Source organism: Mixophyes fleayi, chromosome 5, assembly GCF_038048845.1.
Source record: "Mixophyes fleayi isolate aMixFle1 chromosome 5, aMixFle1.hap1, whole genome shotgun sequence".
Taxonomy (NCBI): Eukaryota; Metazoa; Chordata; class Amphibia; order Anura; family Limnodynastidae; genus Mixophyes; species Mixophyes fleayi.
Genome location: NC_134406.1, coordinates 232,314,266 through 232,338,662, shown reverse-complemented (window position 1 = coordinate 232,338,662; position 24,397 = coordinate 232,314,266). Strand labels below are relative to the sequence as shown.

Below are 24,397 nucleotides of genomic sequence, written 5' to 3'. Positions count from 1 at the left end.
AAAAGTGTTTAAAACATAAAATAAAATTACAAACATTTTCAAGCATCTCTAGTTATATAATGGAGACAATACAATGCCCAATACCTCTTTTTACAGCTTATTCGAACTAAAAAAACAAAACAAAAACAAAAAATAAAATGCATAGCAAAAGGTGGCACTAAAATAGTAGAATTTTAAATAGAGAGCAGGCTGACCTAAAAAAGGAAAAAACACATTTATATTATGCGCATATAAAAAACAAAGTAAGACGAAAAATAAAGTCATGAATAAATATATCATGGAACATTAAAAGGGAGGTTATGCTGAATTAATTTGAAGCCGTATATCTTCCAGGACCTAAGGGGATGAGCGCCACTAAGCTTGTAATCTTATGTGCAATCCCATTACATGGGTCAAATGCCATAACTGGAACATCTGTGTCACTGGCTGACGGCTTTCTGACGGTGTCCCAGCATGCAGTAATCACACTGAAAGGGCTCATGGTCTGCAGCAGTTAGTGCCTCTGTGAAATCTCACAGCGGAGGGCAGGTCACCTTGGCACACATTCCTCACTTTTGTTAGGAGCTAGTTCTAAGTTTCAAACATCTTCCCAAAACCCTGTTATTTTTTACATATCGCTTCCAATTGTACTGCCCTGAGACTTGACACGCAAAAGCACGATTTTTTCCAAAGCATAATGAAAAACAGCACAAGCCAAGGTCCTGTTTATGCATTTTATAGATGGAAAATACACGGTCACATCATTTATCACCGAATTACATATCCAGAGGACACCATATGGTGCCCGCTCCTTTCCTTTCTGACTGAAGTTTTGCAGAAACCTCTCTCTCCAGACGTCAGAATGCTCCACAACTTTCACAACTGAAATGAACCCATTTTACGACAACAAACATGCTAAAAATATTACATCCCAAGGAGACATCTATGACGGAGATTTAGCAACATCTGGTAAAATATACAGAGGGGGCGTTAAGAGCATCAACAACTTCAAAGAGAGCTCAAATCTTGAAAGAAGAAATGTAAATTATGAATCAGCATTAACGTCAGTAACATTATAACTGACTTAAAGTTCCTACCTATTGTTGCAATCTACAGAAGGATTTGATAAAAAGGGGTAATATCCACTTTAGAGCTGTTTAGTTTCACTACTAACAATCCCCCTCCTTCCATTGCTAGTGCCATATAGCTGTGTGCACCATTCCTTATCCTTCATCGTCCTCTTATGTCTGCTACAGATATGAATTATAAATATAGAGTTACTATATATATATATATATATATATATATATATATATATATATATATATATATCTGTATCCCTATTGGTGGTGACTAATCACTGCATGGCTTCCAGTTTTGCCTGTTTTGTACAGTTATGGCATGGGATTGCAGTGTCACATGTTAACAGCATTAGACTGGCCTGGGGTATGCAGGGTTCGTCAGTAAATCTACTTACAAGTACCTACTGTAGTGTTGAAAATAATAATTTTAACTATACACTAATCTACTATGTAAAAACGTTTAGTTAATTATTTTATAGTATCAGAGGGCAATAAAGTCACTTTTCCCATAATTCATATATCAAACATGTAATTAGTAATTTTAATGGACAATCTGAGCCTGTGTACCCATCTGGCATCCCCCTACCCCCCACCAAACTGAACTAATAATAATAAATAATAATTATAATAATAACCTTACTCCCTCATTCAGCACGGTGGCTAAGTGGTTAGCACTTCTGCCTCACAGCGCTGGGGTCATGAGTTCAGTTCCCGACCATGGCCTTATCTGTGTGGAGTTTGTATGTTCTCCCCGTGTTTACGTTGGTTTCCTCCGGGTGCTCCGGTTTCCTCCCACACCCCAAAAACGTACTAGTAAGTTAATTGGCTGCTATCAAAATTTACCCTAGTCTGTGTGTGTGTGTGTGTGTGTGTGTGTGTGTGTGTATATATGTTAGGGAATTTAGACTGTGAGCTCCAATGGGGCAGGGACTGATGTGAATGAGTTCTCTGTACAGGGCTGTGGAATCAGTGGCGCTATATAAATAAATGGTGATGATGATGATGATCAAGGTCATCTGATCTCTCGGAGATTACAATTTTATAGGGATAGGTTAGAAAACCTAGTTGGTTTACAATCATGGGCACGTACAGAGAGTTGTAGCGGTCTGTTGGAGCAGAGTCACGCGCTTGTAACATTTGATTATTGCAACCAATACAGCTCTGTTCACAAAATGGAGCAGAGCTGAGGGTTCTGGTGCACAGAGGAGGGAGCAGTGTACATGCCACATGGTAATGATTAATCTTGTTACCCAGTGCCCTAGGTCCGTTCAAGGACACGCCAGCCAGCCGCGCAGAGCGCCAGAGAGGAGAGTGTAAATGCGCACTGTTTCCTCTATGACTCCCTATGCTTATAGACCCCCACTTCTGCAAGAACGTTCATTTAATGACTAGAATAAATGCAATGCTAGAGTCCCATATGTGTGTGGAAAAATACCAGCAACTAATTCAAGGCAGTGGTGCTTTATTTACATAGGGATTTATTCCAGAGCCTTACATATGGGCCTCAGTTCCTCAGTGGAATCCTACTTTATATATGTAGATTACCATGCGATAGGATAGTATCCATTACATGTACACCAATGTGACATTTTCACAAACCCCAAGAATCAAATGTAAACTGCAATTAGCCAGTAATACCGGACACTGGCTTATAAATCACCATCCAGTCATTAATACCAGTGTCGGCGTTTTAAAATCAAAATGACTTCTGGGAAAAAGATCTAAGAGGGACATTAGTCATCCTCCATGCCGCCATTAGACGTCCATGCAGTAGAGGACGCAGAAGAGATTTTCCAGAAGTTAAGACCTATATGATAAGATTCTGGGGCAACATCTGTTATATGCACAAAGTTGTGTTTTAGAGACATCCCTGAATCCTGACTTACTAGTGATTCTTCAGATCAGAGCAAGCAGAAAACTCCTGGGTTGTATCTAATGTAAATATGCTCCTAAGAATATAATTAGAAATCATTACTGTACACTACAATTTGTTCTTATTAAGCAGACATATTAGACAACAATAAATAACAATTCATCTGCAGACTAGTGGCTAAATGTAAGTGTATCATTAGACATTAGTTACATCTAGAGTCACTTTGCAAAATTTGGAAGCTTTAAATTACAGGCTATACTTTTTCTGGATTTTACTACTTAGTCAAGAAAGATAAAAATCACACATTGCAGCACTTGATTTATACACGCAGAAATGTAACATGAGCAAGCCCCATTTACACAGAAGAGTCAGCCGTTTGTAGCCTATGATTTCACAGTCAATAATTTCCAATAAATATTGGGTCTAAGCCATACTTGCCTACTTTCGGCAAGTTCTGTCGGAGAGAGGGGCGTGACTGGAGGGCGGGAGGGAGCGGCCAAACGTGTCATTTTGGCCCCGCCCCCATGACGGAAATGCCATTTTAGCCATGTGGGCGGGGCCAAAATGACACAATTCAACGACAATCGCATCATTTTGGGAATGCAGTTGCGGGATGTGGGAGACTTGCCAGCTCTCCCGGGAGTTCGTGAGACTGACCCAAATTTCGGGAGTCTCCCGGACATTCCGGGAGAGTTGGCAAGTATTGTCTAAGCCAGAGAAAAACTACCTTTAATAATGTTAGTAGGGAATACAAGTACTTTAGATGTTGTTTCCTAGGAACAGGAATCTGTAACCACTGTGGATTTGTAACAGACAACGGGCAACAAAATGCAGAATCATGGCTTAAAATAATTAATAGTGCCCAGACAGCTATGTAAAGGTGAACCTCTATCTCACAGCGAAGGTATCCTATGCTTGTGGTTTGGGACTGAATCAACTTGTCAAGCGCTGTTATTTATTTCTTCCAGACTCACTGTCAGTCCCACTGACAACAAATCAATATCCTAAAACTGTGGAGGATCAGGACATAAATATTCAAACATTAAACTTATGTTCATTATAGAATGTGATTATGACAAAGGACTGGAAGACTTAGCAGAAAAGGGAGAGGTCCCAGTAACTTGGACTGAGATTAGGGACGGTTACTTTTAGGTGTGTTTTGAAACACTAATAGCACATGGCTAATCTGTCATTATGAAAGTGTTCTGTGATGGAATGTAGAACTGTCAATAAACCAAAACCACAATATATACAATTAATGTGCTTCAAGTGGTGTCCTACATGATTGTGCACCTACAATGTTTTTCACAAACAAAAAATGTAAATGACAAAATAAATACCTTTTCGTACTCAAAGCCATGCTTTTCCTTGTATCCATTCCTGCACATGGTATAGTTATAAAAGCGTGAATTCTTGATCAATCCCAGCCATTCTCTCCACCCAGGTGGGATGTAACTTCCATTGTACTCATTGAGGTATTTTCCAAAAAATGCTGCACAAAGGAAAGGCAAACATTATAAGCAAGGTGTAAGAACACGTTCCTGGTCATAGGTCATAATCAACCATATTAATGCAAAATAATTCTTAGGTTACTTTTCCTACTATTCAGCAGATACACACATTTCTGGTGAACTGAAATAATTTGGATACATGGCTCTCACTGACACTGCTTTATAGGAGATGAATTAGGTGAATACGGAATATTATTAGAAAGTGCAATGTAAAATTCCATCGTCATTTTCCACTATCAGCTATATTATGACTACAGATTGATCACCAGCAAACACAGTGTTTTCTAGCCAATGGGAAGGGCTAGTCATCAACCTGTAGCCAATCGGAATATAAGAACCTTCCGTTACCAGCAAGACATGGGTTTCTTAACCGATGGGTTGCCGTACTATTTAGGATTTGTCCCCATGACCTACAGTTGTGCATCATCATCATCAATTTATATAGCGCCAGCAAATTCCGTAGTGCTTTACAATTGGGAACAAGCATTAATAAGACAATACTGAGTAATACATACAGACAGAGAGGTAAGAGAAGCCTGCTTGCTAGCTTACAATCTATGGGACAATGGGAGTTTGAAACACAAGGGCATGTGCTACATCATATTGCACAATGGACCAGCTAGAATACAAAGGTAAAAGTATTGAGTGGGCTGTGTGCGTAGCAATGTTGGTCAGAGGGTTGTTGCCTTGTGTTAGCTGTGTAGAGGGTGGTAATAGAGTAACCTAGGGAGATTAAGATGGTGGTTGAGGAATATTATAAGCTTGTCTGAAGAGGTGGGTTTCCAGAGAAGGCTTGAAGGTTTGAAGACTAGAGGAAAGTCTTACTGTGCGAGGGAGGGAATTCCACAAAGTGGGTGCAGCCCGAAAAAAAGCCCTGTAACCGAGAATGGGAGGATGTGATGAGACCATCACAACTAATTATTGTAACAATAATATATATAACTTGTGAACAACACTGAAGTAATTTAAAGGAAGCCCGCTATTATTATCACGAAAGCGCGGCTTGTGATTGGTCTTCCTGCTCACATTCCCCCCTGTGCTGCCATCAAAAGTTGGTGAACTAAATTGATTTGTGGATTCTGTATTGCAAATAAATAAATATACAAAGATTTTAGAAACTTGAGAATTTAGACATGTGAGATAAAGTGGCCTTCACTCAGTCTGAAACGACTGATAACAAATCTATAGCTAGTACTTAACTGCGTAGACAATGGAAATGCGATGAAAATGTAAATACCATGTTAAACATATCAAACTCTCCCAGGTATGATCACTGTTGAATATACATTTGTGAATGCCATTAGTGGCTCTTTTAAATAAGATAATCAGTGCTTCATATTTAGGGGGCCTTTAAGCATTTTACTAACTTAAATTCCTGAAATCAAAAATAATAATTCATCCCCGAATAAGTAAAAACTCAAACAAACTTTCATTTATTTTTAAATAAATATTTTACTAAATACTTTGGCGAGAAGCTCTACAGATTATGTCAACATGTAAAAGAAATCACTTTTCTATAAACATTACAAGGATGGATGCCTTAGCCTATTTTCAATCAATTTATTTAAACAGAATCCAAGCAAATCATTATAATATTATATGAATACCATTAGATCACAACGTACGCTGGTCTAAATGGTATCAATCAAATGGCAATTAACAAGGAATTTCCTGTTTAATTCAGCATTGAAAATACTTAGTGGTTTATTAAATGCCTTTTGCAATCTTGCACCAAGGAAACCATTGATGCATCCGTGACAGAATGCAGATTTCACTGATGAATGTTATCTCTTTAAGAATGAGAGCTCTGTGGTGGGTTCAAAGTTCAGGACAAGACGGAGACAGTGGGGACAAGGGATTTTGTAGGCTAGCCCAGTGGGCCCAGAAATTGTTTCAATTAGTACTTATGACTTCAGATTACATTTAAGTTGGAAGATAACTTGGGGCGATAATTTGTGGTTTGCAACATTTATCTTTGTTTATATAATAAATGATCGTAAAACTGATTATGTGATTCCTAATTTGTAATAATTACAGCAAGCAAAGAAAGCTTCCACTTGTGTATTGAAAAAAAAAACAACTAATGGGCTGGAAAAACCAAAATGTAACTAATATGGATTTCATACAGACATTTGTAGCCTGATCAGTGGAACTCTTAACTGTGTCAGAACTATGGGCCTGATTTATTAAGGATCTTAACTTAAGAAACTTCTTATTTCAGTCTCCTGGACAAAACCGTGTTACATTGCAAGGGGTGCAAATTAGTATTCTGTTTTGCACAAAAGCTAAATACTGACTGTTTTTTCATGTAGCACACAAATACTGGATAACTTATTTGTACACTGAAATGTAAAGTTGATATTTGTGTGCTACATGAAAAAACAGTCAGTATTTAACTTACGGTATGTGCAAAACAGAATACTAATTTGCACCCCTTGCATTGTAACATGGTTTTGTCCAGGAGACTGAAATAAGAAGTTTCTTAAGTTAAGATCCTTCATGAATCAGGCCCTAAAAGTCCAACCACATCAGTCTGCTGGAACTTGTGGTTCCACAACAGCTAGAAAGAGAGACAGATTGTATGTTGACAAAATACAATTAAATAAATGGCAATATAGGGGAGATGATACTGCCTAAAACCCAGATCTATCAGGGTTATTTATTATGGTCAATCAGCCCTCAACGCCAGACAAATTAAAGTACACATACTGCATGCTTGGCATCATTTTAAATATGTTTCCCTGGTCTCTCTGGTAACTTAGCAACCGCCATCAAATTTTATTTTAAAATATGCTGTGTAAAATTAAGGGGTCTATGCATCAATATATTGCGGTGCCACTAAATATGCATTGTTGCAAACCACAGCGATGCATATTTAAGCACTGCTCAAATGGGGCTACCCTGGGACCCCTCTGCTGTGATCTATTCTGCCTACTTACCGGCAGCTTAGCACTGCCAGTGATAGGAGGAAGTGCTGCGGGCACTATGCTTCTACAATAACAGATTATGTGAAGCCAGAGAGGCTTCAGCAGAATCCAATAGGAAAAGACGGGTAACGCCATCCTAAGATGTCGTTATCTTTCTATGCAATGCACAGCTTATCAAAGCTTTATGCATCGCACAACTTCGCAGTCCCCATATTAATCTGCGAAGACAAATGATAAGTGGAATATGCCAGGAGAAAATATTTCTCCTGCAATAAGCCTTTGATGCATTCTGCGATGGCCATTTAACAGAGTAAACTGCTGTTTTCTCCGTTTTAATGACTCATCGTACTTTGATGCATAGACCTCTTAATGAGAACTCCAAACACCTAACAAATTCATACAAACAACTAGTAAAACCATTGATCCTCAGCATCAAAACTCCACGGCTATTATATTACTCGCCCCCCAGGCAACCCCACATAAGCTATTCTCTTTCTAAAACATCTTTTAAAAAAATTGGGGCTTGCACAAGTGACAAATACACTGATGATTGGACGAGATTCCGGTTTCCAGAGTACAGTTACAACATATTGTCCACTGACAAGCAATTAATTTTAACTAAACACCATCAGCAAACAAAGCTTGGATACATTTTATCCTTGCACCGAAAAGAGTGATACATAGAAAAAGCTATTGTACGGTGCTGTTTGGTAATACTATATGTTGTCTGCAAAATTAATTATATTAACAAAACATATTGTGGCAGGTAGAGTAATTGTTACGCTGGCTGCACAGAATTAGTAGTAGGGACCATTTTGTGACAAGAAATGAATTATATAAAGCAAATGTGATACACAGATTTAGAGAATTATTCAGTAATTTACTACTACCAGATTTACTACATGAATGTAACAATACAGAAATTCTAAGTCATTATTTTGTGACACAATGTTATCTGTAGTGTCTACAGAATAAGTTATAACCACAAGTGTAAACAAGCCACATATTTATACCAGTTGCAGAACAGTAAAGTTCAGTGTCTCCACCATATGTGAACACCTAAACACTTGCACATAAAGGAGTTAGTGTACAGAAGCGATAGAATACTCCACAAAATAGATTACATGTGAAGAGTATGTCAGTTAATCCAAGAAGCCAATCATAATCTATGTTCAGTTGGTGGTAATATAGTAAGTGTTAAGGTGCCCATGCACACTGCAAATCTGCCCGACTGTTGTTTTAGACATATTTGACCACAATTGTCATTGTTTCAGATGTTGACCAGGTCACCAGACGAATCTAGTTGGATAATAACCCCATCTGCCCGTGTATGCAGTCAGCAAAGGAACATGCTAACTGTCAGGGGCTGGCTGGGCTTTGGGGCATCAGCCGCCAGGGCCTGACCCATAGTGGACTACCTTGGGCTGGGTCACTGGACCACCTGCATTTTTTCCCCTTTATAATAGACTGCTGAGTAGAGTCTTGCCCCCTGGGCTAAAATTTGCCAGCTCTCCCCTGATAACTGTACTCTGTTTTGGGACTGTCCTGCCTAGATCAGGACAGTTGAAAGGCATGCAATGCATATATCACATAACAAGGATGTACATTTATTGCACTTTTAGAATCCGATGCATAAAATACATATAGTGCAATGGCTGCATTGCAGTTATTACAGGGTAAAATGCATCATGTATTTTAACTAACTGCAATAAAGCACATGTTCTCATTTATGGCAGGTAACAAAAGTGAAATACATATGAGTAGAAGGAAAAAGTTATATCAAATGAACAACACACACAGAACGTGTTGAGATTCCATAGTTACTCTCATGTTCAGATTATACTTTTTTGCCTTCCTAGGCCATGGAACTCATCTCCTCCACTTATTATCTGTGTAAAAGAAGTTTCTCTGGACCCACTTATTATTATTATTATTATTAATTTATACTTACATTAAAATATTTTATCCATACCTGCCTACTTCTAAGATTATCTCCCCCGGGGTCATGTGACATGGGAAGGAGGGCGTGGTGACATTCCACGTCACCACTCTAAAAAGCCGAAATTCACGGCATTGAATGGAGGGGGTGGAGCTTAATGACTTAATGACACAGTTAAGCCCCGCCATACACTGCCGTTAATTTCGCAAAATTTCGGGAGTTTTGCCTACTCTTTCCGGGAGGACTCCCCGAAATTGGGGAGAGTAGGCAGGTATGATTTTAACTGTTTCTTTTATTTATTACAATTTATATTTAGGATAACATAATCATATATAATGTCAGTTGTGAATAATGCAGAGTTGCCAGTTCTTATAATTTCTCAAACTTTATGCTGCAAGTTTGTATTTTCTGATAAAAATAAATAAAATTCTGACAATCAATTGCGAGTTACAAAAAACATTTTGTATCAGAAAATCCGGATGCATTACAAAATTGATCTCGTGTTGCTGAGATCATTCTGTGACACAAAATAAGATTTGTTACAAAACAACGCTTTTATATGTACAAACCATTATCAATAGTAAATGAAAACAAATGCCTCTTACCTGTCCTATAGCCTGTATTATTGAGATATACTGCAAAGGTGCGCGGTTCGTGCATGGCTTGCCAAGATGGAGAGGAGCAGTTTTCATTGTTCGTATAAATGTTGTGGTTGTGGACATATTTCCCCGTTAGCATAGACGAGCGGGAGGGACAACACATAGGAGTGGTCACAAAAGCATTGATAAAATTAGCGCCTCCTTCTTCCATGATTTTTCTGGTCTTGTTCATCACCTGCAACGAACCTGAAATAAATAATACTCTTTGCTAATGTATAAGTAATTTATGTGCAAATAAAGCTTAATAAACAACTGTACCCCTGTTCCAAATTCTACCTTTCAAAAAGGGTTACATGTTGCATGAACAGACAGGACTCATACAGATGCATGCCCTCCCGATTCTTCAAATTTCTTACCAATTGGGAGACACTAACCCAACAATGTCTCACTGTACTAGAATCCCATGTCCCAGTTACCCCAGGACAGTCCCTGTTTTTCATTAGGGATATCTGTAACATTGAATTGTTATTTTCCTATAATTCAGACTCCCGTTCTCCCAATGTAATAGAATTAGTGCAAATAGCTTTTTAGTAGTTATTTTATAGTATTTAGTAGTTGTTCAACATAAAAAGTGCAACATGCTTTAATCAAATATCAAGTCACATGGGTCTTTTGGCTATTCCATATTCTGAACTATATATGTAATGGTCAGATGACCCCTGGACAACATTAAATCTAACGGACACTCAACGCATGATGGGATGGTATCAGCAATGACCATTGTTAGCTGTAGTCGGTCCCCTAGGGAAAAATGATTATTATTAAATTATGTTTCCAAAGCATAAAAAATAAGAACCATCTGGTCTATGAGACTTGGGTCCCTGTAAACACTTTCCTACCACTGTATATTTGTCAACAGTCCTGATTTTCACACGAGAGTCCTGATTTGCAGTGGTCAAAACAAGTGTGGCCTCATCCATAATGGTCATGGCTTGGGGAAATCTGAATGTGGTTTGGGTGAATCAGAGGAATTTAATAAAATGTCAAGATTTGCTTGAATTATCAATGGGCAGAAATCAAAAGGACTTCTTTGCATGAAAGGCATACCGCCGGTGGGAACACGGCTACCATGGCGGTATGATTCTCCAGTCTTTGCCGATGATGGCTTCCTTGTGTCTTGGCATGGGGAAGGCTGTTTAACAAGTATCGCAGCAGTACTTGTACCACCGCAGTACCTGTTCGTTTTGCGCCATCTCAAGTTGGCAATAACATACTAAAATCATTTTAAAAAAAAAAAAAGCTTTATTCTGTGAATAAAACATGTTTTTAATGAATGAAGGTTTTAAAACATAACTAATGAGTGAAGGTTTTTAAATAAATTGAATCTATATTTTAGCCTTTATTTTCTTTTTTTCCATATTAGTGGAAGCGAAAACCCAAAACTACACATTCAGTCCCACTGTGGCTGGCTAACTAAATATGTATATACAACAAGAAAAACACAACGAGGAACGTTGACTATATTGAAGGGAACATTGATCATATTTTATTACATTTTAACTGTGTTAAACAAAAAATTTGATTTAGTTGTTCTCCTCAAGCAAAAGTATTTTTGCCACTTTCTTTGGGAGTAAACAAAAGATGACACAGTAGGAAACAATATACAACACTAACAGTAAAAACCATAAACAGCAAACAAAACACTAAGGGGCCTATTTATGAGTAAGCGGCGATAACTATTCATTTTTATCCCAACTTATCGCAGTGATGAAAAAAAAACAAAAACTGTCATTGCCATAATTTACAGAGCGATACTGGCCCGGATTTGTAAGGGTTAACTGACCAATTCGCCGGGCCGGTCTCTGCCGACTGGCGCATGCACCGTGAAACTGACAAAAGTGGAGTGAAACTGAAAGCTCAGACTTGGGCGTATATTTACTAAACCGCGGGTATGAAAAAGTGGAGATGTTGCCTTTAGCAACCAATCAGACACCAGCAGTCATTTTGTAGAATGTACTAAATAAATAACTAGAATCTGATTGGTTGCTATAGGTGATAACTCCACTTTTTCAAACCCGCAGTTTAGTAAATATACCCATTGGACTTTAAAGGAAAATAAGGAAATATAGTAAAAAATGAATTACTAATAATAACAAAAATCTAAAATAAATTAGCTATTGACCATGTAATAAAAAAATATTTATTCACACAATAAAGCATTTTTTCATTCATTTTCTTGTTATCTCCATCCTGAGGTAAATAGGCTTTCCCAGTCGTAAGTGATCAAAAAACTTACCGTAAGTGATAGCAGAGCTATTGCCAGCGGTAACCAAATATATGTAAATGTGATCATTTATTGCCTGGCAAATGTCATCAGGTTACATAAATGGAAAAACAACTTAAAATGTATCACAAGAACTTGGGTGAATTCTATCTACACTTTTTCTTTTTTCTTTAAATATTAAACACATCAGTGCTGAGGTACAAAGTGCGCGGAGTAAGCAATTCAACTGAAAATTAAAATTAATTTGACCAGTAAGCATATACAGTCCCAAATACCTTTAGTCAAACTATATAATCTGTCATTATATAAATTATATATATATATATATATATATATATATATATTATTTTTTTTAAAGTCTAGGATATTAAAACTGTAATAACTTTTAAATGCAAAACGTCATACTTATGGAATAAATATATACGCCTCACCTAGCTCCACATCCTGATCATCTGTGAGAACAAGGATAATATTCGGCCTAATATTTTTCCTGTCCGGTGGAATACGTCCTCTAAACCTGGAGCCTTTTAGTGCTGAACAATGGCTTGCAGGCAGTTCCATTTCCAGTACCATGAAAACAAGTGCAAAACAGTAACACTTCATTGTAGAGCTGCCGGAGTCCTCAATGTGAACAGATGATGCCAATGTCGCTTCTGCTATTCGTAGGCAATCCTGTGGCTGCAACAAAATTATCAGACAGTCATTTTATGCTTTAATATGCCTATTAATACCAGCATAAATTTACATGCATTAAGACGTGGCATAAATGATCTCTACCAGGCCAGGCCAATAATAAATTAGCTGCAATGATTAGTTTTGGGAGCAGCTTCAACAATGGAGAAAAAGAGAGAAAAGACAGACACGGAACACAACACTATTCACCAGCAGAATATATATTCTCTTATAGTAACATTGTATACTGTATGATTCCCCTGTACACACGTATTTATAAATAGAAGTGTGAGCTGACGTGTCATTTGGTTCCGAGGAAAGGATGGAATTCCTCTAAGTGCAGAGAAATATTGGCAAATATAACATCTCTACAAAACTTGAACACACTGGAGGATATTTCTGAAAACCGATGCACAGAAAAAAAGTTACTGTAACCCATAGGGTAAAAATAATCACATTGTTCTAGGGTAGTTTGGAAAATGAATGCAGGCATGGGTTGGTTTTGGTAATACCACCTTTTCCCTCTGCACAGCATAAATCTTTCACCTAATGCAACAAGGAAAAGTGGTGAACATCAAAAACCCCAATTGTGTTTTTTAGTGAATAGTTTTAATTAACAGCTTATGTTTATATAAGTAAATAAATGCTTAGCTAAAAAAAAAAGCAACTTAGAATTATAACGGGTAGTTATTTCACTGGAATGACACACAGACAAATAGAAACACAATATTTGCAATTTAATGTTATGCCTGTGTTGAAAAGCTGCGACCCCGGGAATGAGTGACAGTATCGATGAGCAGGTTTAGCACTGTATAAAGCTCAGTTCCAGAGCTGCATCTCATCAATCAACATTGGCAGAAACTCTGCTCTATTCATAATCTACTGATCCCCAGATGATCCCATGTTTCAGCCTGCTGTCTATACAAACCCATTTTTTCCCCCCCTGAGCTTCTTTGTGCTTGTCACTCAAGAAGATTTATAATCTGATGTGACAGGAAAATCTTGGATGTGGGGGTTACCTAAATATACTTGTTAGAGTCGTTTCCTAGAAGGTTCTGCTTTAACATGGCAAAGATATGGTAAATAAACAATAGCCACAAGATTTGCAAACTGTATGTGGTATTTCATTCCTGACTCTTGCGTCGGCTAGCGTGCTTTATATGTTTATATGAAGCGTGGACAAAGGTTATGAGAAACAGTCTACCTCCTCCTTTAAAAAAGAAACTGGCCGGGGTTCATTACATGATCAGCAGTTTGGCACCTGAGACATTCAGCAAAGCAGTGTTTAGACATGCAACATTAACCTGAATCAGACAAGCAAGCAGAACTAATTAAGTGAGAAATATCCATCGTTATGGAACACAGAGGGGTTTAGGAATCGGTGCGGGTCATTTCTGTCAGTCAGATGACAAAGGAAAACATAAAATAAAGCAAAGTAAATGTGTTTTACTTACAGTCCAAACCAAAGTTAGTTTTAATGTAGGATTAGTCTAAAATTCATGGAGGGCAGGTTAGATCAGGTGAATAAGGAAAATAAATAAAAAAATAAGGTTTTGTTTTTTTGTGAAGGAAAGTTTTATTTTTTACTAACAGCTACTTAACCCTGTGATGTAAATCAGCTGACAACCAGGAGACTCCTCGCCAAGGGCCTGATTCATTAAGGTTCTTAAATGAAGAGGTATCTTATTTCAGTCTCCTGGACAAAACCATGTTACAATGCAAGGGGTGCAAACTAGTTTTCTGTTTTGCACATAAGTTAAATACTGACTGTTTTTTCATGTAGCACACAAATATCAACTTTAAATTTCAGTGTACAAATAAGCTATCAAGTATTTGTGTGCTACATGAAAAAACAGTCAGTATTTAACTTATGTGCAAAACAGAAAACTAGTTTGCACCCTTTGCATTGTAACATGGTTTTGTCCGGGAGACTGAAATAAGATACCTCTTCATTTAAGAACCTTAATGAATCAGGCCCCAAATGTTCACAGGCTGGGGAGGGCCGGCAAATTTTAGCCCAGGGGGAAAGACTCTACTCAGCAGTCTATTTTAAAAGAAAACAAATTGCAGGTGGCCCAGTGACCCAGCCCAAGGTAGTCCACTATGGGACAGGCCCGGGTGGCTAATGCCCCCCTGCCCCCCAGCCCCTGCTCACCGCAACAATCGAGCTGCTAAGGGGTCCCAAGACTGACAGCACACGGATGTTTACTAGAATACAGATCTCTGCTCTCCTCCGGTGTGTTCTTGCCTACAGCAGGCAGCGTACATGGTAGATTCCTTACAAACAAGCACCGCTGTCGACAGCACTCACAGAACATATCAGAGGCTGTGTGTTAGTAACGCAGAGATCACGCTACCTGATATGTGTCAGAAAGCAGCATATAAGCGCAGGACAAAGTGCAACAAGTACCATTATTTCTCAATACCCCGTGTCTACGTAACATTATTCTAAATTTAAACACTGGTACAACACAACAGCTAGAACCCCTGAATTAGCTGAGAAGACCATAAGAAGATTGTTATAATACTGAAGGGTTTCACTCACACAAAAAAGCCAGGTTTCACTCATTGAAAACAGGATTATCCTTGCAAACTGCCTGACCACACAGTGCAAATATCAATGTACCTCCCACTGCTTCGTGTAATCCTGGGGAGAGCTGCTACAAGATATTGCAGCTTTCACAAGCAGCTCACTCACATTCCAATCCTATCCTGACTAAGGTTAGCAGGGGGAATGATGGTTTTGTGAAAAGACAATGCTACCTTATATGTATATAGGATAAAGCTGGCTTAACAAATTAAAGGAATATAATGCATGATACATATATTATATAATACATACATAATGACACACTTTATACATAATATTTATGCACAATAAACATAATAGAACTTATTTGATGTTAGTGATCTTTAGTTTCTCCGGTATAGGTATTTTGTCCACTGACAGAGTGTTTATGAGCTGTAATTAGTGGCCAAAACCCATCCAATCTCCTGGTTGCTTATGCTGGGTACACACTACATAAAATTACTCCCGATGCCATATCCGTCACAATTATACAAATGACTGCGGGGAAAAAGTCCCGATCAGCACGCCAATTCATGTGTACACACTTTACATGTCTTAAAAGTTTTACCCTTATATCTGTGCTCTTAATCTGTCATAACCCTTGACTGAAAAGATCATGGGGTATATTTACTAAACTGTGGGTTTGAAAAAGTGGAGATGTTGCCTATAGCAACCAGATTCCAGCTATTATTTATTTAGTACATTCTACTAAATGACAGCTAGAATCTGATTGGTTGCTATAGGTAATATCTCCACTTTTTCAAACCTGCAGTTTAGTACATATACTCCCATGGCTCTGTAAACTCTATGGAGATCCTGATCGTGACTGCATACACACTGCAGAATGGGAATGACATTGTTCCATCGTTGAACGAGATTCTTAGTCTGGTGTAAAAATGAAATGAAACAATATAATGTGCTTTGCAAAGATAATCGTTCATCGTTGTTGCACACACACAAATGCAATATTGGACATAACAGTCATTTATCGGGTGATTGGCCTGATAATCATCTGAAAACCCTGTAGTGTGTACCCAGCCTTATTTAAACTTCAGTGCTACTATCTGCTACATGCTGGGTATGTAACCCAGTACTGATTTATACGGCTCCTAAATTCAGTACTGGGAAACTTAGTGTTTTTCAGGGGCCTCCAAAGTGGTCCTTGCTCAGCTGCATATGTTACATCTGCATTAGATCAGAGCACCAGCATGTGATCACATACTGAAGCTCAAGCAACAGGTTATATAACCCATGCTAACAAGACAAGCTGATGAAAAGACAGAAATAGTATAGTACTAGAAAGTACAGAAATATACTAATCTGCCAAATAGACTGCATGGGGTATATTTACTAAACTACGGGTTTGAAAAAAAAAAACACAATTTTTTTTTAAAAAAAATAATAAAATCAGATTATTTCAATTTAAAGCAAATTTGTTTTTTTTTATTATTTTTTTAAAACAATTTATCAAGTAAACAAATAAACCAAGTAAATACAATAATACAAAGTTCTTTTAAAATACTGTATCTTTGATATATTCCATTTAAATGACTTGACAGTGTCACCAATCATGGCATGACGCAGCAAACTACACACAACTGTCAACACAAACTGCAAAAAGAAAGAAACAGAAATGATGTTAAAAGTTACAATAGTTGCCAATTGCTGTGTCTGATTTGTAAATCTGAATGAACCTGCACATTAGGTTTATTGAATGCCTTAAAAATAAACACAAGTTCTGTAGCTTTGTCAGTACCCAGGCGGTTTCTCAGTTTTGACTGCACTAAACCTAATGTGGAAAATATTCTCTCTACTGAAGCTGATGATGCTGCAGCTGTTAGCAATTGCTCTACTGCTACCATGATATTTTCATTACCGGCTACAGTTTCTGAACCAATGTGCATTGTCCACCAGTCTATTGCATACTTGCCAACTCTCCCGGAATGTCCGGGAGACTCCCGCATTTTGTGAGAGTCTCCCGGACTCCCGGGCGAGTGTGGCAATCTCCCGAATTCTGCCCACTTCACTAGGAAGTGCCCCACTTCCTAGTGAAGTGGGCAGAATTAGATCCCAAACGCCGCGATTCCCGGTGAATCGCGGCGTTTGGCCCCGCCCCCGCTGTCAAATGACGCAATTTGCGTCATGACGTCACAGGGGGCGGGGCCGAAATGACGCGATTTCGGCCACCCCGCCCCTTCACGCCCCCCTCCACTGGCTGGCTCCCGGAAGGGAGCTGAAGAAAGTAGGTAAGTATGGTCTATTGGTGCCACAGATGACACAACATCGTGGTCAAACCAGAGGTCATAAAACGGGGCTGTTTTTACAGTGATAAGTTACTTCTTACAGCTGTCCTTTCTCTCTGAACTTGAAACACTGGTGTGGTGTTGGTCAGTCTCTTTGGATGCTGGAATTATGTTTCTTGTCTGGACTTGTCTGTTGCCTGTACCTCTTTCTATCACATGAGTCATAGTTAAATTAGGTCAGCAAGCAATAGCTGTAGATACAGACCTTTTATTAGTAGAGCAGCAAAGGACTATGGTCCATATTCGACAGTATGCCAATTACCATTAAAAACTTGTTAAAACCCTGGATTTTTTTAAATGGTGATTTAAATCAATGATTTTTTAAAAAAAAATCATGTGATTTAAATCACAATATAAATCAAGTTGATTTAAGTCGGCACACCCTGATAGAATGTACGAAATAAATGAGAACTACTGATTGGTTGCTATAGGCAACAGCTCCACTTTTCCAAACCCGCAGTTTAGTAAATACACCCCCCTGACTTAACTGTGCGCACTCTGTGATAGTTCTTTTACTTTTTTTAAACAATATGCAACTGACTTAAGATAAGAATAACCAGAATGGTGGTTGAACTTCAAACAATGGTTCAACATATGAATACTTCTAATAAAGAAGAAAGCCAGAGAAACAACATCTTGTACCATCTACTTTTGATTAACTGCCAGATCTGCTGTGGGCTTACAGACGTTCCCAGTAATCGGCTAGCTCCTAGCTGTTCTCTCCTTGTGAAAGCCATCCCGGGGTATGTCGGTCACGTTACAAAGCAAAGCTGCCTAAATGCTCTATAAAATATAAACAAACTCTGCAGAATTTAAAGATGTCAAGGCTTCCCACAAAGGAGCCAATAAGTCACTTCATATATATCTCCCACAACATTGTGCACGTTCAAAAGTAAACACTGGGTATATTATTCCCACAGGAAAAGTTACGGAGTTTAACTCACCTCAGTAAAACTGCATGTGAAACGTCCCACACCATTTTTTTGTGTTATACAGTTCAGAAACTGCTCCAGACATTGTTGACCCAGAAAGTGCAGTCATCCTGACTGCATTGAGCAAACACTGGCAGGCAAGTGTTTGAATAACCCCCTCCATGGTATGAAACAGCTGACAATTACACCTCGGTGTTAATAAAATTCACACCCTAACACCACTGCAGAATACCTACCCACTCTCCTTTGTTCAAAAAATGAATGCACCTAGAGTACACTCTAATTATGTCATTATGTTCTCTGGCCACACAATATGTTAATTATACTATTACATTTCAAAACCCATGATCTAAAAGAAATAATTATATCACCATAGTTCCCATGGACTTTTCATTGTTACATCTAATTGGATCACGGAATAGGTTCTCGCAAAAGTACTTTTGCTACATTAAATAAAAGAAACCTGAGAAAATATGTTGTACTGGAGAGTTAACTGTACTGTTTACATTACATGGATGGACAGAACAGCTGTTGACTTAGATATTTATTCAGAAGTTGCATACTGTAAGCTGTCACAGTTTTATGTAAACCCAACACACATCCTTAGTTAGTAAGTTCCAACAATAAATGAAAAGCCCTGTCAGCAACAATGTAACAGCAGACATAGGCAAACCGAGGGGGGGGGGTCCTAGTGCCTGGAAACCCCCCTCCAAGCCTGGAGCACTGTATAATTGAGGTGGCTGGACCCTGCCCCCGCTTCACACGGCTCTGCTTGAAAAGGGGAGGGCTGCGTGCACCTAACAGTAATGCAGGCAGCATTGCCCATGTATATTATGGGGATAGGAAGAGTTGGAGAGCAGCCAAGCACTGTCTAGTATTATACCCACACACCCATGCATGCTGGTCACACCCACTGGTGGCGTGGTGTGGAAACCCCCCTCTACAAATCCTGCGTTTGCCCCTGGCAGACTTATATGTCATACTTAAAAAAAAAAAAAAGGAACAAGCAAAAGCTTTCCTTTATAATAGAATTACAGAATATAAATGACATGTAATGTATGGATAGGGTATAAGTGTTTTGAAAAAGTCACCTAGTGAACACATTACAGAGCAGCACATACCAAAATCATATATTTTTATATATGACAATAAAACTCGGTCTCCCTTTGAATGTTTTAAAGTAATGCATAATGAAGTATTTCCTCTTCTCTCCACAAAACCAGTAAGACAGATTCCCCCAGCTTTAGGTCGATATGGGTCAATGTTTGTGAGTTCAAGCCGGCACCAAGGAAACTCCAAGACAGTAATTCTACTCTGCCCCACATTGCTCCCTGTTCCAGAGTAATTCAAAATCACACGGCTCTGCCCTCCTAACTAGACTCTTACAATGACATGAGTAAACGGAGGCAATTCAGACATGCATTTCAAATGTTAAATAATGCAAGTACACTTCTGTGATACCATAATACTTGCTGGCTTTCTCTTTTACCCCTCTAGAAGATCCTGGAGGGCAGGTGAAGTGCAAACACAGGAGGGAAGGGGCACCATGAATCGCATTGAAATGACACGAAACACTGCTAATCGTGCCACGGAGACCCTCATCCCACTCACTATGAATTGGGCAGGATGCGGGAGAATGGCCTGTTCTACCTGGAGTAAGGGAGATCTACCTAGAACCTGGGAGTCTCCCAGATATTCCAGGACTGTGGGCAAGTATAGATATCTTATAGTTCATGGTATATTTGGATGCAACTCTGTTTCACGGATAATATTATAAAATGACTGAAAAAAGTACAATTTTATTCTGAAACTTGCATAGGGGTGATTGGCTGAGCGGTGTAAGAGACAGCTGCTGATTGGCTGGCCTGCCGGGCTCACTCAAGTTTTATTCACTTTATGTGGTGTGCTTCTGAGGAGCGGTTTGTACATTATTATTTTTGTCCTTTCCCTTATATATTACAAGCTTCCCATTGGATTATCGCAGACCAAGAAAGAAAGAAGACTTTAGACAAGTATTTACAGGACCAACATTTGTTATGGGTGCACAATTCATGAATGAAAATGATAAGGGGTAAATATGCAACTGCTATGTTATAGACACACCCAAGTACTTTCAGGTGTGTGAATACTCTTTTTTTATGACTTATTGTAGTGTTGCTTACCCACTATGTACCCCTCCCCACCCCCAAATTAAAGTCCTTTCCCCCTTTTTTCTTTTGTACCTGTACTTGAAATTCTTGTAAAACTTAATAAAAAAAAAATTCATTTAAAAAAACAAAAAATTGGTGGTGGCAATATTTATTAATACAAATGTCAGGGACGATAATTAGAAAATGATGACGTATTCACTTGCGTGTGCATGCTGGTGTCATCATGCAAGAACGCTCATGGGGTGTCAGTGCATGCTAGTCAATGCAAATAAGCATTGGGCTGGTATTTTTTAAGGGGACCGATCAACTTTTTAGGCCCAGCCCCTTAGTAGACCGGGCCCGATGCTGAGTAGGTTAGACTGTTAGAGAATGTGACATTTTAAAAAATAAAAAAAACAAAAACAACAACTTTATTTATTCAGATGCAATTATACAAGTGAGCCAAGAGGGGCAGCACCGGCCTTTCTTGTCAAGCCGGGCACAGTACACCTTGCCATAGGATAAATAAAGCTGGGTGTTTCACATATGGTCTTACGATGCAGGTTGGCATAAACCAAGCAGGATGTTATAACATAGAATTCGAAGCTATGACGTTACATTTTTTTCCTTCTCAGAACATGGTTCTAAATTCAGTGACAATCGTACAAGTTTTTCATTCTCCAATTCCAGGAACTGTATCCATTTTCATATAGTTAATGCTTTATTTCCCAATGACCTTTTGTTTCAATTACGCCCTGACTTCCGGATATGATTTCCAGAGAAAGGAAAACAGACATAATGCAGTTCTTGAGGAGGAATAAGACAATAATTCAATGCTTGCTCTGGAATATTGGCAGGATCCTACTAAATCCTCAGACGTATCATAGAATGAAAGAGGTTTGGACCACATGTTCAAAAAAAGTAAAGAGGTTTGAAGTGGGGAACATATATTACAGTTAATAAAGAAACACAATGACCCAATGTGAGGTAACGGCGGTAATATGTAATGGATTTCATCTGTGCTACTTCATTTAAATATTATCCATTACTCTTTTTTAAGTTGGTAAACTCTGTTAAATTTAATCTTTTGGGTAATGTAGCTGTAATCACTTTCCTTTGAATGGTACAAAAGACTAGGGGTATATTTATTAATCGGCGGTTCCAAGGAATCGCTAATACTCGGTGCTTTGACGGCAGTTTTTTAAAACAGCAATTTTATTAAAGTAAAAACCTGATGGCCTTTGTCTTTAATAAAATTGTCATTTAAAAAAAATGAAGGCAAAGTACTAAAACTAGTTTATTTGTTAATATCATTTCACAAAGGTCTGAAATAATAATAATTAGAGCTAGTACTGGTTTGTGCAAAAAGATTTGCAAAATAATTTAGCACATTACTTGCAGCAATGCGGAAAAAAAGTCATCTCTGCTCATAATAAAATGTAAATACTCACACTGAGGGTCTGATTTTGAGTTAGGAGCACAGCAAAGAAAATGAGCAAATTTGAACCTTGGCAAAACCATGTTGCAATAGAGGAGGTAAATTTAAAAAGTAGGGACAGATTTATAGTTGGGGTAAAGAATGTCATAGATCAACTTTAATTTCAGTGTACAAATAAAGCTATCAAGTATTTATGTGCTACATAAAAAAACAGCCAGTATTTTCCTTGCAAAAAAATAAGTCAATTTCTACACCTTGCATTGTAACATGGTTTGTCCAGGTGCAAAGTTACTCCTTTTCTTTGCTCCTGACTCACAGCAAGTCCCTAAGTGTGCAGAGGTCAGTGGAAGTCTCGACTGAGCAAGGATTAATGTACTCATGGAGTGACTGTATTACCAATCTTGCATTGAAAATAACCATGGGAGGCAAAAAAATAATCCTAAACAGGATTTAATTCTAAGCATAAGTGGGCCAATACGTAACCACGTACAAAAGTGGGGTCAGAGAGTGAAGACCTATGGATGGGATCATGTGATACCCCTTTAATACACCTACAGCTGTTTCGCAGACAAACTCTGCTTGTCCAGGTTTATAACCATTTTAAACTGCCTCAGCTTTCTAGGTAAATGTAATTTTACTTCATACATATGTGCTCTGTTTTAGTTAATAGAAAATATTGTGTCCTATTGAATATAGGTTTATTTTATAAACAACTCTCCATTTATTTATTAAATAACCTTGTATTCAATGTGGGATCACATACTAAAAAGGTTTATGAACAGCCTCCTGGCAGAACCATAACGGATATCTGCTCGTTAAAATGCTGGATTGCAAAAATAAAGGTGTCAGACTACTGGCAAAATCATTCTTTAAAGCTGCCAGTAGAGATACTGAAGCAGCGAAGGGGGCGTCGAGTAATTGTATTATGAGGCATCACGTGACTCTCATATCCAATCACGTGTTGACCTTTCAGCACTGAACGTCAGCTGCTGATGCAAATAGCAGTGGTGGTGCAACTTCTGTAAGACTTATGACTGAAAGACACTGCATTGGTGTTAAATGTAGTGAGTGACTGTCATTGGTCCTCTCTGCTCACAACACTTGATGGGGTGGTTTTTAAACTCTAGAGATATATCTGATGCATATGGTATGGAGAGTATAATACAATGTTGTGGACAATGTACAGTTGTCATACTCCTACTGAATTACAGTTCCATTGCATGTGGTATAAACATTAAGTGTGCTAATCAATGCTCACTCAAGAAACCCCAACTTAAACACATTTATTTAGGAGCCTGGGAAGAGCAGTATATACTGGATATTCTGCCACTGATAGAAAGCGTTAAACGTTGAACATGTTTCATTGACGATGTTCTGTGGAAAAGCGGAGAGGTAATTTTAATTATCCAGTTCAGTTTTGAGGCTGTAATAAATATGACACTGACTACAAATTTGGGATATTTCAGTAAACCTTTATGTTTATCATTATGTATGGAAAAATAAAGTGTTGAAAAACAGAGTATTATTTTAAAGAAGCTACTACCAAATCACTTCTTAGAAAAGATAGTTTTCTTACTACAGTGAGCACTTTTTGTTCTGTACTGTTTTACCCTGTGTGGTCCACTGTCTGTTTTCTGTACGGAACTGCGTTTTCTTGTGGCGCCTTATAAATAAAGATTAATAATAAATAAACAATAATAATAATATTATTATATTATTATTATTATTATTCCTTATAGCCCATACCTCAGACTAAAGTTGCCAGCAGACGTAGAGAGATAGAAGGCTATTTTAGACAAATGAGTCCCAAATCATTGTGTGTCAGCCCAAAATGACCAGTTACCCCATAAAACATATCTCAGTGCCCGCTAGAGGAGGTAATGCATCTTAAGTTATTGCCCTACAAGCAGAATCAAAGTGGATGATGAGGATGAACAGAGTTGAAGGATGTGGATTTAATAAGCAGCTAAACTGAAAGTATTTCTATACCCAATAAGTATCTATTTTTTGAGTTCCTCTTGATTATTCATGGAGTGAAATCATATAAGTTTTAAAAATTAACACTATAGAATGATTGGTCTATAAATTGTGTTCGGACAATGCTGACCACAAGGTATCAATATTAATCTGACACAAATATTTGAGTTAATCCGCTTACAT

The 24,397-nt window shown here is 38.1% G+C and overlaps 1 protein-coding gene across 3 annotated transcripts in view; it reads right to left on the bottom strand.

The window, feature by feature from the left end:
* Positions 1-24,397, bottom strand: part of SULF1 (sulfatase 1) — a 103,099-nt gene that overhangs the window by 46,805 nt on the left and 31,897 nt on the right. For all 3 annotated transcript variants that reach the window (XM_075213620.1, XM_075213622.1, XM_075213621.1), the window contains 3 exons: positions 12,626-12,872; positions 9,917-10,156; positions 4,275-4,426 (listed from right to left, as the gene is read on the bottom strand). In XM_075213620.1, the coding sequence (XP_075069721.1) occupies positions 4,275-4,426; positions 9,917-10,156; positions 12,626-12,797 (564 nt within the window). In that variant the 5' untranslated portion in view covers positions 12,798-12,872. The remainder of the gene's footprint in view (positions 1-4,274; positions 4,427-9,916; positions 10,157-12,625; positions 12,873-24,397) is intronic.